Below are 13,210 nucleotides of genomic sequence, written 5' to 3'. Positions count from 1 at the left end.
GGACTAGATCTGATAGACAGAGTGCCTGATGAACTACGGACGGAGGTTCATGACATTGTACAGGAGGCAGGGATCAAGACCATCCCCAAGAAAAAGAAATGCAAAAAAGCAAAATGACTGCCTGAGGAGGCCTTAGAAATAGCTGTGAAAAGAAGAGAAGCGAAAACCAAAGGAGAAAAGGAAAGATTTGAATGCAGAGTTCCAAAGAATAGCAAGGAGAGATAAGAAAGCCTTCCTCGGTGATCAGTGCAAAGAAATAGAAGAAAACAATAGTATGGGAAAGAATAGAGATCTCTTCAAGAAAATTAGAGATACCAAGGGAACATTTCATGCAAAGATGGGCTCAGTAAAGGACAGAAATGGTATGGACCTAACAGAAGCAGAAGATATTAAGAGGTGGCAAGAATACACAGAACTGTACAAAAAAGATCTTCACGACTCAGATAATCATGATGGTGTGATCACTCCCCTAGAGCCAGACATTCTGGAATGTGAAGTCAAGTGGGCCTTTGGAAGCATCACTACGAATAAAGCTAGTGGAGGTGATGGAATTCTAGTTGAGGGATTTCAAATCCTAAAAGATGATGCTGTGAAAGTGCTGCACTCCATGTGCCAGCAAATTTGGAAAACAGCAGTGGCCACAGGACTGGAAATGGTCAGTTTCCATTCCAATCCCAAAGAAAGGCAATGCCAAAGAATGCTCAAACTACTGCACAATTGCACTCATCTCAGACACTAGTGAAGTAATGCTCAAAATCCTCCAAGCCAGGCTTCAGCAATACATGAACCGTGAACTTCGAGATATTCAAGCTGGTTTTAGAAAAGACAGAGGAACCAGAGATCAAATGCAGAGACGTTACTTTGCCAACAAAGGTCCATCTAGTCAAAACTATGGTTTTTCCAGTGGTCATGTATGGACGTGAGAGTTGGACTCTAAAGAAAGCTGAGCGCCAAAGCATTGATGCTTTTGAACTGTGGTGTTGGAGAAGACTTGCAAGTCTCTTGGACTGCAGAGATATCCAACTAGTCCATCCTAAAGGAGATGAGCCCTGAGTAGTCATTGGAAAGACTGATGTTGAAGCTGAAATTCCAATACTTGGGCCACCTGATGCGAAGAGCTGACTCATTTGAAAAGACCCTGATTCTGGGAAAGATAGAAGGCGGGAGAAGAGGCCGATAGAGAATGAGATGGTTGGATGGCATCACCGACTCAACAGACATGAGTTTGAGTAAACTCCGGGAGATGGTGATGGACAGGGAGGCCTGGCATGCTGCGATTCATGGGGTCGCAAACGGTCGGACACGACTGAGTGACTGAACTGAACTGAACTGAATAATTTGTTACTGTTCTTTTAGGATAACTGTCTTCTGACTGCTGTGTGGAGAAAAGACTATGCAGACGAGAGTAAAAGCAGGGAGCAAGGTAGGTGGGAGGCAGGCCAGGCTGGAGGGTCCGCTGTGCTGGTATTCAGGGACGCAGGCCTGCAGTTCCCACGGTTTCTGTTGCCCTGAAGGAGTGACCTGAGGACACTGCCGAAACTGCTGTGCAGTGAGTGAAAGGGGAGAAAATAAATTCTTTAAGGTCAAAATGAAATTAAATTTTGTCCAAATGCTTAACGCTAATTTGTTCTGAAGTTATTAAAGTGGTACATGTTGACCTTTTTGCTTCAGTCTAAGCCAATTCGGGAGGAATGGAAAAGTTACCAAATGGCCATTCACAATGACACAGATAAAAATGTGAATGTGATGGCCTTATTTTCCTATTTACTTGTGCCATTATAAAAGTTTATTAGTTTAATTTTTGGAGTTTGTGGCATATTTATGTTGAAATCTTTTAGTTTTTCAGTTTAAACACTTAGGGATTGAACAACCACCTAGTGTTTGTATTTCAGTTAATTTCACTCCTCAAATCTAAATTAAATTTAGATAATCTCAAATAAGGGCTTCCCTGGTGCTTCAGACTGTAAAGTCTGCCTGCAATGAGGGAGACCCAGGTTCAATCCCTGGGTGGGGAAGATCCCCTGGAGAAGGAAATGGCAACACACTCCTGTACTTTTGCCTGGAGAATCCCATGGACAGAGGAAGGAGCCTGGCAGGCTACAGTCAATGAGGTCGTGAAGAGTCAGATATGACTGAGCAACTTCACTTTCACTTTCAATCTCAAATAAGTTGGTAAAATCTTTGCTAAATTGCCAAATGAACTTTACTGAAGCAAAACATCAAAAATATTTGCTTTTTGCTAAGAAGTCTGTTGCTTGAACTTCATGGCTATGAATGTTAAACTTTCTAAACAGAGGTAAGTATCTGTGTTAGTGTTTAAAGATGCCCTATAGGAATTTTTGACTCTTCACGTTATTTCTGATGACCCAAGGACTCCTTCAGCTGTTAGGTTTGCCCATACCTGGGTGCTAGGAAGTGAAACAGAAGTCTGAGCTCTGGAGCTAGAGTTTATGTAAAAGCATCTGTGTCTCTTGAGTCTGTGGAAGGTGCCTCTATTGAGTGACAGTGATTTAGATCTCCCGAAGCCTTGGACCTTAGGGTCTCCCTGTGAGGTAGGAGGAGGGAAGGGCAGAATACTGGTTACTACCTCTGAGAAGAGATGTGAATTTGGGAGGGTTGAGAGAAGCCGGAAACCCCTCTGCTTTCTCTTAAGGGTGTCTATCCTTTTCCTGTGTTTCAGAATCTTGGTCTGTTGAGCAAGTTTAGGTCTGTTGCTTGCCAAGCTGCTGTTCTTGCTAAGTTTTCTTTCCAATTAATGCAAAGGCATGTATTTCAGTGGTACTATGAAGAATGATCCAATATAGCCTGAAATTCCACAGTCTAGATTCATCTAAGTTAAAACATTTGTAGGGAGAAATTTCCTAGACATCCCTAACTACCCTCATCTGGCTGTTGTATATCTTCACACAGTGTTTTTCCCCGTAACTCTGCACAGTACCTATCTTACATTCTGTATTTGTTTTATTATCTGTCTCCTTCACGAGCAGGAAAACTCCACAAGGGCGGGGGTGCGGTGTTGCTTACTGCTGTAACTCTAGAGAGGGAAACCATACCTAACCACATAGTAGATGCTGATTTTAGCTTTCTAGGGCTACCGTGACAAATCATCACAAACAGAGTGGCTTGAAGCAACAGAAATTTATTCTCTCATAGTTTAGGAGGTCAGATGTCAGCAAGGTTGGCTCCATCCTCAGAGACTCAGAGAAAGAAAGCCTTCCACGTCTCTCTCAGCTTCCAGCTTGGGGCATCAGTCCTCGGCGTTTCCTGGTTTGTAGATACGTCAGTGTTCACCCCCATTTCCACATGGCTTTCTTGTCTGTGTGTGTCCTTTTCTGACTCTTTAGAACACGCTCTGTAGTTAGGGCCCATACTACAGTATAATCTCATTTTACCCAATTACACTGGCAAAGACCCTATTTCCAAATAAGGAAAGTTATATATTTAGTTCCAGATGGACGTTAATCTTGTGGGGGGTTGGGGGAGGGGGACACTATTCAACTCACTGCAGTGCTCAGTAGACATTTGATGGATGAATGAGTGAATTCACAGTGTAATTCTGGGCTTTAAACTTTTGGGGCATTTTTCATTAGTATCTTAATAATTGTACTGCAGGAGGTAGGGGTTAAGAGGTCAGTCTAGTTCCAGATTGCTTGGGCTCCAATTCTGGTTCTATCCTTTTCTAGTTGTGAGGTCTTGGGCAATTACTTAACTTCTCTTAGACCTCATTTACTCCTCATCTGTAAAACAGAAACAAGGAGAAATAGTAGTGTCCAATAAGTGTTAGCTATTCTGTGTCTACACTATTGTAACTTTTTTTATTGGAGTATCATTGCTTTACAATATTGCATTAGTCTCTGCTGTGCAGTTAAATGAATCAGCCACGTGTGTACATACATCCTCTTCTCAGACCGCTCTCCCCCGTCCCGTTCCATCCCGCCCATCCAGGTCATCACAGAGCACCAGGCTGAGTCTGCTGTGCCCTACAGCAGGTTCCCATTAGCTATGTCTGTAACTGCTTTAAAGCACTTCTTGGGTTTGTTTAGCCCCCATGACAGCTTATACAGTGGGGCCATTCTCATTTTACAACAGAGAAAATAGGTTTGCTTCAAGAATTCAAAACTGAAAAAACACACATGTCACTTTGTGAAGTGCCTGGCATACAGTGCTTAGAAATTCTTAGCTATGATAATAGAGAAATGTGACTTAATGTCGTGAGTTCTCTTACAGATTGATTCACAAATCAGAAAAACGAATTGTAAACTGGGACATCTCAGTTTTTGCTCATGTAGTCATTGTCATTGAGGGGGTATCCTCAGGAAGGGGTTTCCCCAGGGGCTCAGCAGTAAAGAATCCGCCTGCCGTGCACGAATTCAGATTCGATTCCTGAGTCAGGAAGATCCCTTTGGAGAAGGAAATGTCACCTCCAGTATTCTTGCCTATTGGGTTGCAAAGACACAGCTGAGTAAGAATAAAGGAGCATTCTTAGGAAAACTAGACAGGATGTGGGCAGCCCTGGGGGTGGGGGAGACTAGCACCAGGTGTGTGAGGGTGCTAGAAACAAAGTCCCTTGAAACTTTTTATGGGCCAGTTCTTACTACCTTCTTCCCAGGGACTACTCTATAGAGTAAGGGATTAATACCCCAGAAATAGTATATACAGCAAACAATGTCTACATGGGTTACTTGTATCATATACAGAACGTTTCATCGTGCTGGAATATATTACTCCAGATGTGGATATGTTGTTTTTGCCTCTTAAGTAAACTCTCCCTGCAATAGGTAAATGTCCAATTTGCCTGTTTCTTGCTGTGTTCTTCATATATTTTTTATTCTAAAGGCTTTGTATCTTTAGATCTCAGCTTAAACTCCCTAAAATAGATTCTTAGCTTACTTGGAAATATTTTTCCATAGTTTCTTTACATTTGTGTATGTTTGTTTAATGTATTTATTATTTCAGAAAGTTCTCTAAGGACAGGAACTCTATTTTGTTCATCTGGCAGCTAACAAATCTTAAATGAGTGTTAGTTGAATGAATAGGTAAACTGGTAAGTCTTGGGACAACATATCTGTCTTAGCTGCTGCTTTGCTGTTTTCATCCTGGAGCACTGGCTGCTGCTCTGAGATGTCTTTTTCCTGTTCTCAAACAGCCTTCATTTGTAGTACTAAGCACTAAGATTGGTCTGTGATATGCAATGTGATCCACATTTGATCTGTAAGGTCACCCTTTCCAGAGGTATACTCACTACCTTTAAGTTAATTTACCTATAAATCCCATTAAGATTTTTTTTCTTTTAAGCCATCCAAATAGATATATGTTTGAAATATTAGACAATAAAAATTTCAAAAGGCCGCAAATATTTCTTTATGTAAAACGAAAAGTATTATAAGAAACTAGGTGATGGTTTTCACTCTTAAGTTGAAAAGCAAACATGGCAAATTTTTTAAAAAGGTATAATTCATAGGTCATTAAATATTATTGTAAGCTCTCTGCAAATTCAAGTTGGTTCAAGTTGGTTCATAACATAACCTATGTTATGAGGTTTCTAACATTTGTTATGATTCCTTATATCAAAGAAGTTTGTTACAAAGCATATAAAAGTAGCTGTTTGCCTTCATGCAAAGACTACGTCAGATATTTACTCTGATGCCACTGGTACCTAGAATTGGTTGGGGTTTCTTGCTAAAAGGAAACTTAGAAAATGCTGTTTTACACTATCAGTGCACTCAGCTTTGGTTCTCTGAAGGATGGTCCTATATAGTAGTAGCTAGTTCAGATTCCCTGACATAGCTACTTGAATGTCACAGTTTCTGTAGCACCTCCACTAGAGGTGGAGAAAGAGGGCAGAAAGTGGAAGCGAAAAGGGGTGAATAAACAATCCATCCTTGGCTTCAGAATGCCTGTAGAAACATTGAAGATTGAATCCAACCCTCATTTTATAGACGGAGTTGACTGGCAATGAAAGACGAGGGGGTTTGCTCATGGACAAATTGTTTAGGCTCTTGATTTCAGGCTGGTGTTCCTGGGGTAATGATGATGTGTGATGAGAATATTTTAGAACATAGGCCTGAAATTACACCGCCTCTGCAGAATTCCAGCTCCGTACTTGCTAACTGTGTAAACTTAAAATTAGGCTAGTTACTTTGATTCTCTCCCTATTTCAACTATTGTATGATGCACTTATTACATTTTCTACTTTCTCATTTCACTTCGGAAGCAAAATACTGATTCCCCCACCCCCAATTCTACAAGTTATCCCTCTCTCCAGCTGTAATATTGAGGGAACAGGTGCCTGGTACTTATTTCATTGACTATTCATAGCTGCCTCCAGAATGCCAGAGATGCATTTATTCAATAACCTCATGAGTGATTTGTGAAATTTTCATTAGATCTTGACCGAGGTTGGATAAGAAAAACTCAATGTAGTACTTTTCTGCCAAACCTAGGACAACTCTCTTGGGCTTCAGGTGATAGATAGTCTTTATCATTGTAAATACCTGCGGTGCTCTCCTGGAAGCTGCCTGATGGGGAGCGGCTGCTGCTGAGTGACAGAAAGGCACAGAGTTGTTGGCCTCTAGGGTTCAGCCTGTGGAAGCCCTGGGCATGAAGTTGCCACCAGGTGTTTGGAAGCTGACTCTGCTTTACTCCCGGGTCCCTGCAGCCTTAGCAAAGTCTCAGGCAGTCTTGCAAAAGCAGTTTCTTCCCTAAACATAGAATCTCGATTCCATTTGCCTAAAGCAAACAATGCTTACCCTAGAAAATGTACAAAAGTTTTGTTGAGATAACAAACTTGGCCCTTAATTGCCAGTGGCTGCAGTTTTTTTGATTTTTACTTGGCTATGCTTGGGCCAAGAGACTGGTCTAGGATGTGAAGAGATCTGGGAGAGATGAGAAGCAACTCCTTTGCTCCCAGTTAATCTGTCTCCCCCAGCCCAGACGCTCAGGTTTCGCCCTCTCCTCCATGCTGCCGTCGCGGGTCGTTAGTGTGGGGGAGGGTTTGGGTGGGGGACCAGCAGTCCACTTGGCTTCCCCCCCAGCCCTTGAAGAATAACTTATTTGAATAACAGCCTAGAAGAGGTGGGGTTGCGGAGGATCTGTCATCAAGGGTTTTTATGGGTGGGGCCTAGGGACACGAGGGAAGGGAGGGAGTGGTCCGCGGGTAGGATCTGACGAGCAGACAAAATGTGGGGCCCCTGTCCCTTCAAGTGCAACTTGTCTCTTCCTGAGCGAGGAGCAAGGCATTCGTAGTGCCTCTCCCAGGGGCACACCGAGGAGAGAAAAGCGACCAAGAGTGGACGGAGGAAAAAGCGAGACATGCTCTCCACGAAACAGTCCCCTGCCCTGGCTCCGGAAGAGCGCTACCGCCCAGCCCTGGCCCCGGAGCGGGTAAGTTCCTGTCTCCAGACAGGTCGGATGACCTCCGAGTCCGGATGGATCCAGGGTCAATCCTTCCTGTCCCGCCCCCTCCTCCCCTTGGGTTCCACCTTCCCCCACCGTCGGTGAGCTTCGGCTGTCCCAGCCCCACGCTATAATCAGTCCTTGGGCGCAGGGTCATGGATAGGATTTCCTTTAGCCCTCGAGCCAGGTCGGTCCAGAGACCACGCTCTCCTTGCCAGGGGCGTCGTCACGTCCCAGGTACGCACCCCCACCCCCACGCCCACTGCCCCTCTTCAGCACGGAGCCCTCCAGGAGCCCTCCACGCATCAAGTGGATTCGGCGGCGCCGGGCTCCTGAGGAGGCTGCTGAAGGAGCCGTTGCAAACAGCCTCCTGGGGGGCCGAGGCTTCTTTTCTGCGCATCTGGAAGGAGCGCGCAGCATCGCCTGTCCCAGACATAAGCCTTCTCTCTCAACCGCGCGCGCCTGAGTCTCCGTCCCTCCGAGCTCCCGGATTCACGCTCAGTTCCCCTGCCACCAGTGGTGCCTGTGATCACTGGACCATCTGAGCGTGGGCATCTTAGGACTGGTCCCACTTGCAGGGTGCTGGCAACTCCTGCGTCCCCTGTGCGCAAACTTGGCGGCGAGTACCGGCCCTGGGCGCAAGGAGCGCGGGACCGCTGGGGGACGCAGCTTCGAGCTACTCCGGGTTCGGCGGGCTCTGCTCCTGTCCTGGGAAGGGACAGCGTTGTCCCTGATTTGGGAGAAGAAAGGTAGGGAAGAGGAACATGGCAGGTCCTCACTGGCCTGATCCCCCAGGAACTGGGTCTCTTTCGCGCCGCTCTTCTTGTTTGATGTCAGGAGGGTCCCGGAGTCCACTCGCTGCTGCGGTGTCCCGGCAGCGCGGAGCTGCGTACCAGTGACTGTTCTTTGAGCGGGGATGGAGGGCTGCGCGGGTTAGGTGTGTTGGGTCGGATTCTGCCAGGACTCGTTCCCAGCTCTTGCGGCTAACTGTGCACTCCGGACGCCACCCTCTCCCGGCCGGTGGATGGCGATGTAGGCACTTTTTGCACTACTCGGTATTCCAGGACAGAGTCCTGCGCGCTCAGAGCTAGGAGCTCATTGGGGAAGCCGCCAGGCGGCATTCCCAGGGAAGCTGTCCTGTCAATTCAAAGTGGCGCTTTCCTCCCGCGGGAAACTTCCGAGAACAATGTACTACAAAGACAAACTCACTCTTGAATAAGACCAGACAACTTCTCTGTGCTCATTTGTAGTTTGTAGTCTCCCCCGACCCCTCCATGGTAAAGTAATTCACTGATGGAAGCAAAACTGCAAAGGAATGCCGACTGCCACCAGAAAGGGAGTTAAGTCAGGACTTAGTGGCGGTTATTTCCCAAAGAAACATACATTTTAGCTGAAGGTGTTAGAAATTAAAGATGTTGCAACACATTACTTTTGGGAATGATTGTGGTTTAGTCACTAAGTCATGTCTGACCCTTGCGACCCCATGTAACCCCATGGACTGTAGCCCTCCAGGCTCCACTGTCCATGGAATTCTCCAGGCAAGAATACTGGAGTGGTTGCCATTTCCTTCTCCAGGGGATCTTCCCTACCCAGAAATCAAACCCAGGTCTCCTGCATTGCAGACAAATGATTTACCAACAGAGCTATGAGGGAAGCCCCACTTTGGGGAATAGCCCAGAGAAAATGAGAGGAAACAAAGGGTTTTTAAAAAGCTATAGAATCAGTTTTTGTCACAACAGAACAATCACCAGCTAGGTTGTACTATTTGGTGTTAATAGTTCTGTTGTGTAAAGTTAGACTAGAAATCAGTCCCCACAGCCAGGTTCCTGGAGCTTGAGAGGTTAGACTATCTGTCTGGGTAGGCAAATGTGATTACTGGGGTAAGCTAGTTTTCCATAGAATTCTCCCCAGGACACACCAAGAGCTGCACCAGGATGAACTGTTTTCAGAGTTATTTGGGTGTGGAATCACATAAGTCTCACAACCTCAAAATGCTGTAAAGCTTTATTTCGGGGGAAGGGGCTCTTCCCAAAGGGTTCCTTGCAGGATCGGAGCACAGGACAGGGATGAAAGGCTCAGTTAAACTTCCAGGAGGTTAGACAAATAAGAATTGCTTTATTAATCTCATCAAGTATATTTCCAGGCATAATGAAACTTTTTTAAGGGATGCACAGTTAGTTCAATTAGAAACCTTCTTCATAATACTGCAGAAATCTTATTAACAGCACAGCAGGCATCCACGCCTCCACTACAAACCACCTGTGGTTTTGTCTCGGGAGGGCCACTTTTCCCACCGTAGCTTCACCTGATTTCCACACTTGCGGGATCTAATGACCCACACTTACCCTCTTCCACTGCTGGAGACAAACAGGAGATTTGGGGGAGAAGCTGAGCAGCCCAGATTTAGCATTGTCACTCTTGATTTGAAACCAGTTATTTTCAAACCTATGTACCATGTCTTAGGAAGCCCGTCGCTCGGTTTTCCTCACTCCCTTACCTCCAGCCTCCCCTGCTATGAAGACCTGTAGTCCCTGGGTTTCTAAGTGTCACTGTGGCCAGGGAAATGGGGGCTCCCTGAGGACCAGGAAATCTGGGTGATAGAAATAGTGCTAAATGTGTCCCAGGAAGAAGGTTTATTTAATCTGCCAATTTGGTCTTAATAAGTTAGTCAACAGGTACTCATTCTTGCCTCCTGTTCTTCCTGATTAAGTGGAAAATGGGGCTGGCTGGCTAGAGGATACTGGTTTGTACGGAATACTAGATCCACACTAAACACTCAAGTAATTCTCAGACCTGTACCTGTTCTGCAAACTCTACTCAGACACACATATATGCACTCATCCATGCATACCCACTTTTGTGTTTTAGACTCTTCAGAGAGGGTGGAAATGGAAGACATCACAAGAGTGAAAGGTGCTATAAATGGAGTGCCTTGATGACTACAGTATGGATTTTGGTGTCAAAGCCATATTCAGATCTCTGGCCCTAGCCTTTAAAAGCTGCAAGGTCCTGGGCAAGTCAGAGAATCTTGCTGAACCCTGATTTCCTCATCCAGCTGATGGGGATGATCACTGACTATCTACAAGAGCATGTGAAGATTAAGGAAATAAATATGTCCTGTAGCCAACCCATCAGGCTTCTTTGTCCATGGGATTTCCCAAGCAAGGACTCTGGAGTAGGCTGATGTTTCCTTCTTCAGGGGATCTTCCTGACCCAGGGATCAAACCTGTGTCTCCTGCATTGCAGGCAGACTCCACCATCTGAGCCACCAGGGAAGCCCAAATATGTCCTAAAAATACTCTACATACAGCTGTACCTTCTGTGAAGCCTCCTTCCCCTGTTTTTACTTGTGGGGCTGGTCACATCTCAGATTTCTGAGGCTCTCAGGTTTGTCTCCACAGCCAGCCTTCTGTGATTCTAGAGCAGTGCCCTCCAATAGAATAGCTGCTGGCCACATGTGGTTATTTAATTATTATGGTCATTTAAATGAATCAAAATAAAATTAAAAATTTAGTTTTTCAGTCTTACTGGCCACATTTCAAGTGCTGAGTAATCACATGTGACCAGTGGTTATAGAAAGTTAAGACAGAACATCTCATTCACTGAGGAGTGTTCTCTTAGTTCCAGAGCTCTTTGCTTGAGTGATAATTTAATGAGACTCTTGGATAATAAAGGTTTTTCTGTCCAGCTCTTCCCCTTGCTTCTTTTCCTCTTGTTTTGTATGGCTGAATCCTTTCTGTTGTGTCACAGCCAGAGCATTTGTTGAACGGTAGATGACTGTTTATAAATGGCATAATTTACATAATTATAGAATAAATGATACATAGTATTTATTATAAATCAGTCAAGTGTGTGTATTAGTCACAAAATCTTTAGAAAGTCTCCCATCACTGATGATTTTTGCTAATGTAGCATCCTTTTCCTTTCACAGTGAGATTTATGGCTGATGGTTTTCCTGGTTTTAGAGCAGAAATTCTGATATAATAGAGGGAGGCTCTTCTTACTCTTATGTACCCATTGTTCAGTTGCTAAGTCATGTCTGACTCTTTGCAACCCCATGGACTGAGGCACTCCAGGCTCCTCCATCCATAGGGTTCTCCAAGCAATAACACTAGAGTGGGTTGCCATTTCCCTCTCCATATGTACCCGTATGTACCCATATGTACGATTTTCCATAAGAATGACAGTATTGATCTATTTTCACTTACAGTGGGGTTATGTCCCAATAACCCTTCATTTTGTTGTTTTTTAGTCACTTAGTCATGTCTGACTCTTTGACACCCCATGGACTGCAGCACGCCAGCCTTCTCAGTCCTTCACCATCTCTCAAAGTTTGCTCAAACTCATATCCATTGAGTTGGTGATGCCATCCAACCATCTCATCCTCTGTGGCCCCCTTCTCCTCCTGCCCTCAATCTTTCCCAGCATCGGGGTCTTTTTCAATGAGTTAGATCATCACATCAGGTGGCCAGAGTATTGGAGCTTCAACTTCAGCATCAGTCCTTCCAATGAATATTCAGGGTTGATTTCCTTTAGGACTGACTAGTTTGATCTCCTTGCTGTCCAAGGGACTCTCAAGAGTCTTCTCCAGCACCACAGTTCAGAAGCATCAGTTCCGGTAGACATGAATTTTTGAGGGACTTTATTCAAGCCAATACAGATGAGTAAACAGGTAATCCTTTCCCTGCCTTAAGTTTATTCTGTTCCTAGGACTTTGCTAAATCTGCTTTAGTGCATAGTCCATAATATTTATTATTCTTATAGGCAACCACCATGCAGGTTGGGAGATTATGTGTGCTTTCCACATGGGTATAGAGTACATGGGCTGGCTTGCTGAGTCAGCTGCCCTTTCCTGAGCCTGTCACTGTCCCCAGCCCAGTCTCCTGTCTCTACTTCTTTCTCTTTGCTCAGAAAGAGCTGCTGTTGTCCTGGAGCACTGGCTTATCTGGCAGCCACATCCCTGAGGGCTCTGTAGCCATGTTTGCTCAGCTCTGAGCTCTGCTGAAGGATGCCTATAAATTATGTTTTCCTCTGAGCCTGCTGGCAGTGACCTCCCTCAGATCACCTTTCAGCAGCTGTTTGAATATTCTCCTGCTGTACATTTCTCCATCTTCAAACCATCAGAGCTGGTGGTGACAAGTGCAGTATCAGTGCCGGTTGGGGCTAGCTGGGGATCCAGGGTGCTCCTGTAGGTCATCCATCTGGCCATTCAGTATCAGTGCTGGAACTTAGAAGCAGCTCAAGAGGACGTCTGTGGAAAAGGGCCAGTCAGCCAACAGGGTGGCTTAAGAGTAGGGCAGAAAATATAGCTATGGGTTGTAAAGGTTATTTTGATACCGCTAGTTTGAGCTTAGCTTGGGTCCCCTTTGAACTTTTGGGCTGACAGCATTTAGAGAGTACCTTTTGTTTCTAGCACTTGGGAGAGTTTTAAAGAAGAGTCCTTATACAGCTGTGAAAGTAAACGGTGCTAGGCTCTCCAGAGCCATGAAGGTCATTCTGCTAAAGTGTCACAGCTGCATCTTAAAGGTTGATAGCACCAGAAAACTTGAATCGTGTGTCCATGAACCCCATGAATACTGAACAATCTCTATGAACAGTTCCATGTGAATTTTTCTGTCTGGGGCAATATAACACTCTGAGAACTTAAGAGCCCCATTCTAGAACAAGATAACCTTGTAAGAATTCAGTTACATCGCCTGGACAGAAAGAGGAGTAGATTCATCCATTTATTCAACAAACATTTATGTGCCAGGCACAGTACTAGGCACCTGGGATGCACCAGTGAACAAAACAGAGATTCATGTGTGTGTGAAGC

At 45.0% G+C, this 13,210-nt stretch overlaps 1 protein-coding gene across 1 annotated transcript in view; it reads left to right on the top strand.

Annotated features, from left to right (window-relative positions):
• Positions 1–1,177: 1,177 nt before the first annotated feature.
• Positions 1,178–13,210, top strand: part of CORIN (corin, serine peptidase) — a 267,935-nt gene continuing 255,902 nt past the window's right edge. The window contains exon 1 of the mRNA XM_061164691.1: positions 1,178–1,423. Within this exon, the coding sequence (XP_061020674.1) occupies positions 1,394–1,423 (30 nt within the window). The 5' untranslated portion in view covers positions 1,178–1,393. The remainder of the gene's footprint in view (positions 1,424–13,210) is intronic.

The sequence above is a fragment of the Dama dama genome, chromosome 17, assembly GCF_033118175.1.
Source record: "Dama dama isolate Ldn47 chromosome 17, ASM3311817v1, whole genome shotgun sequence".
In the NCBI taxonomy this organism is placed as follows: Eukaryota; Metazoa; Chordata; class Mammalia; order Artiodactyla; family Cervidae; genus Dama; species Dama dama.
The sequence above is the reverse complement of the archived record's forward strand: the minus strand, read 5'-3'. Positions and strand labels throughout refer to the sequence as shown.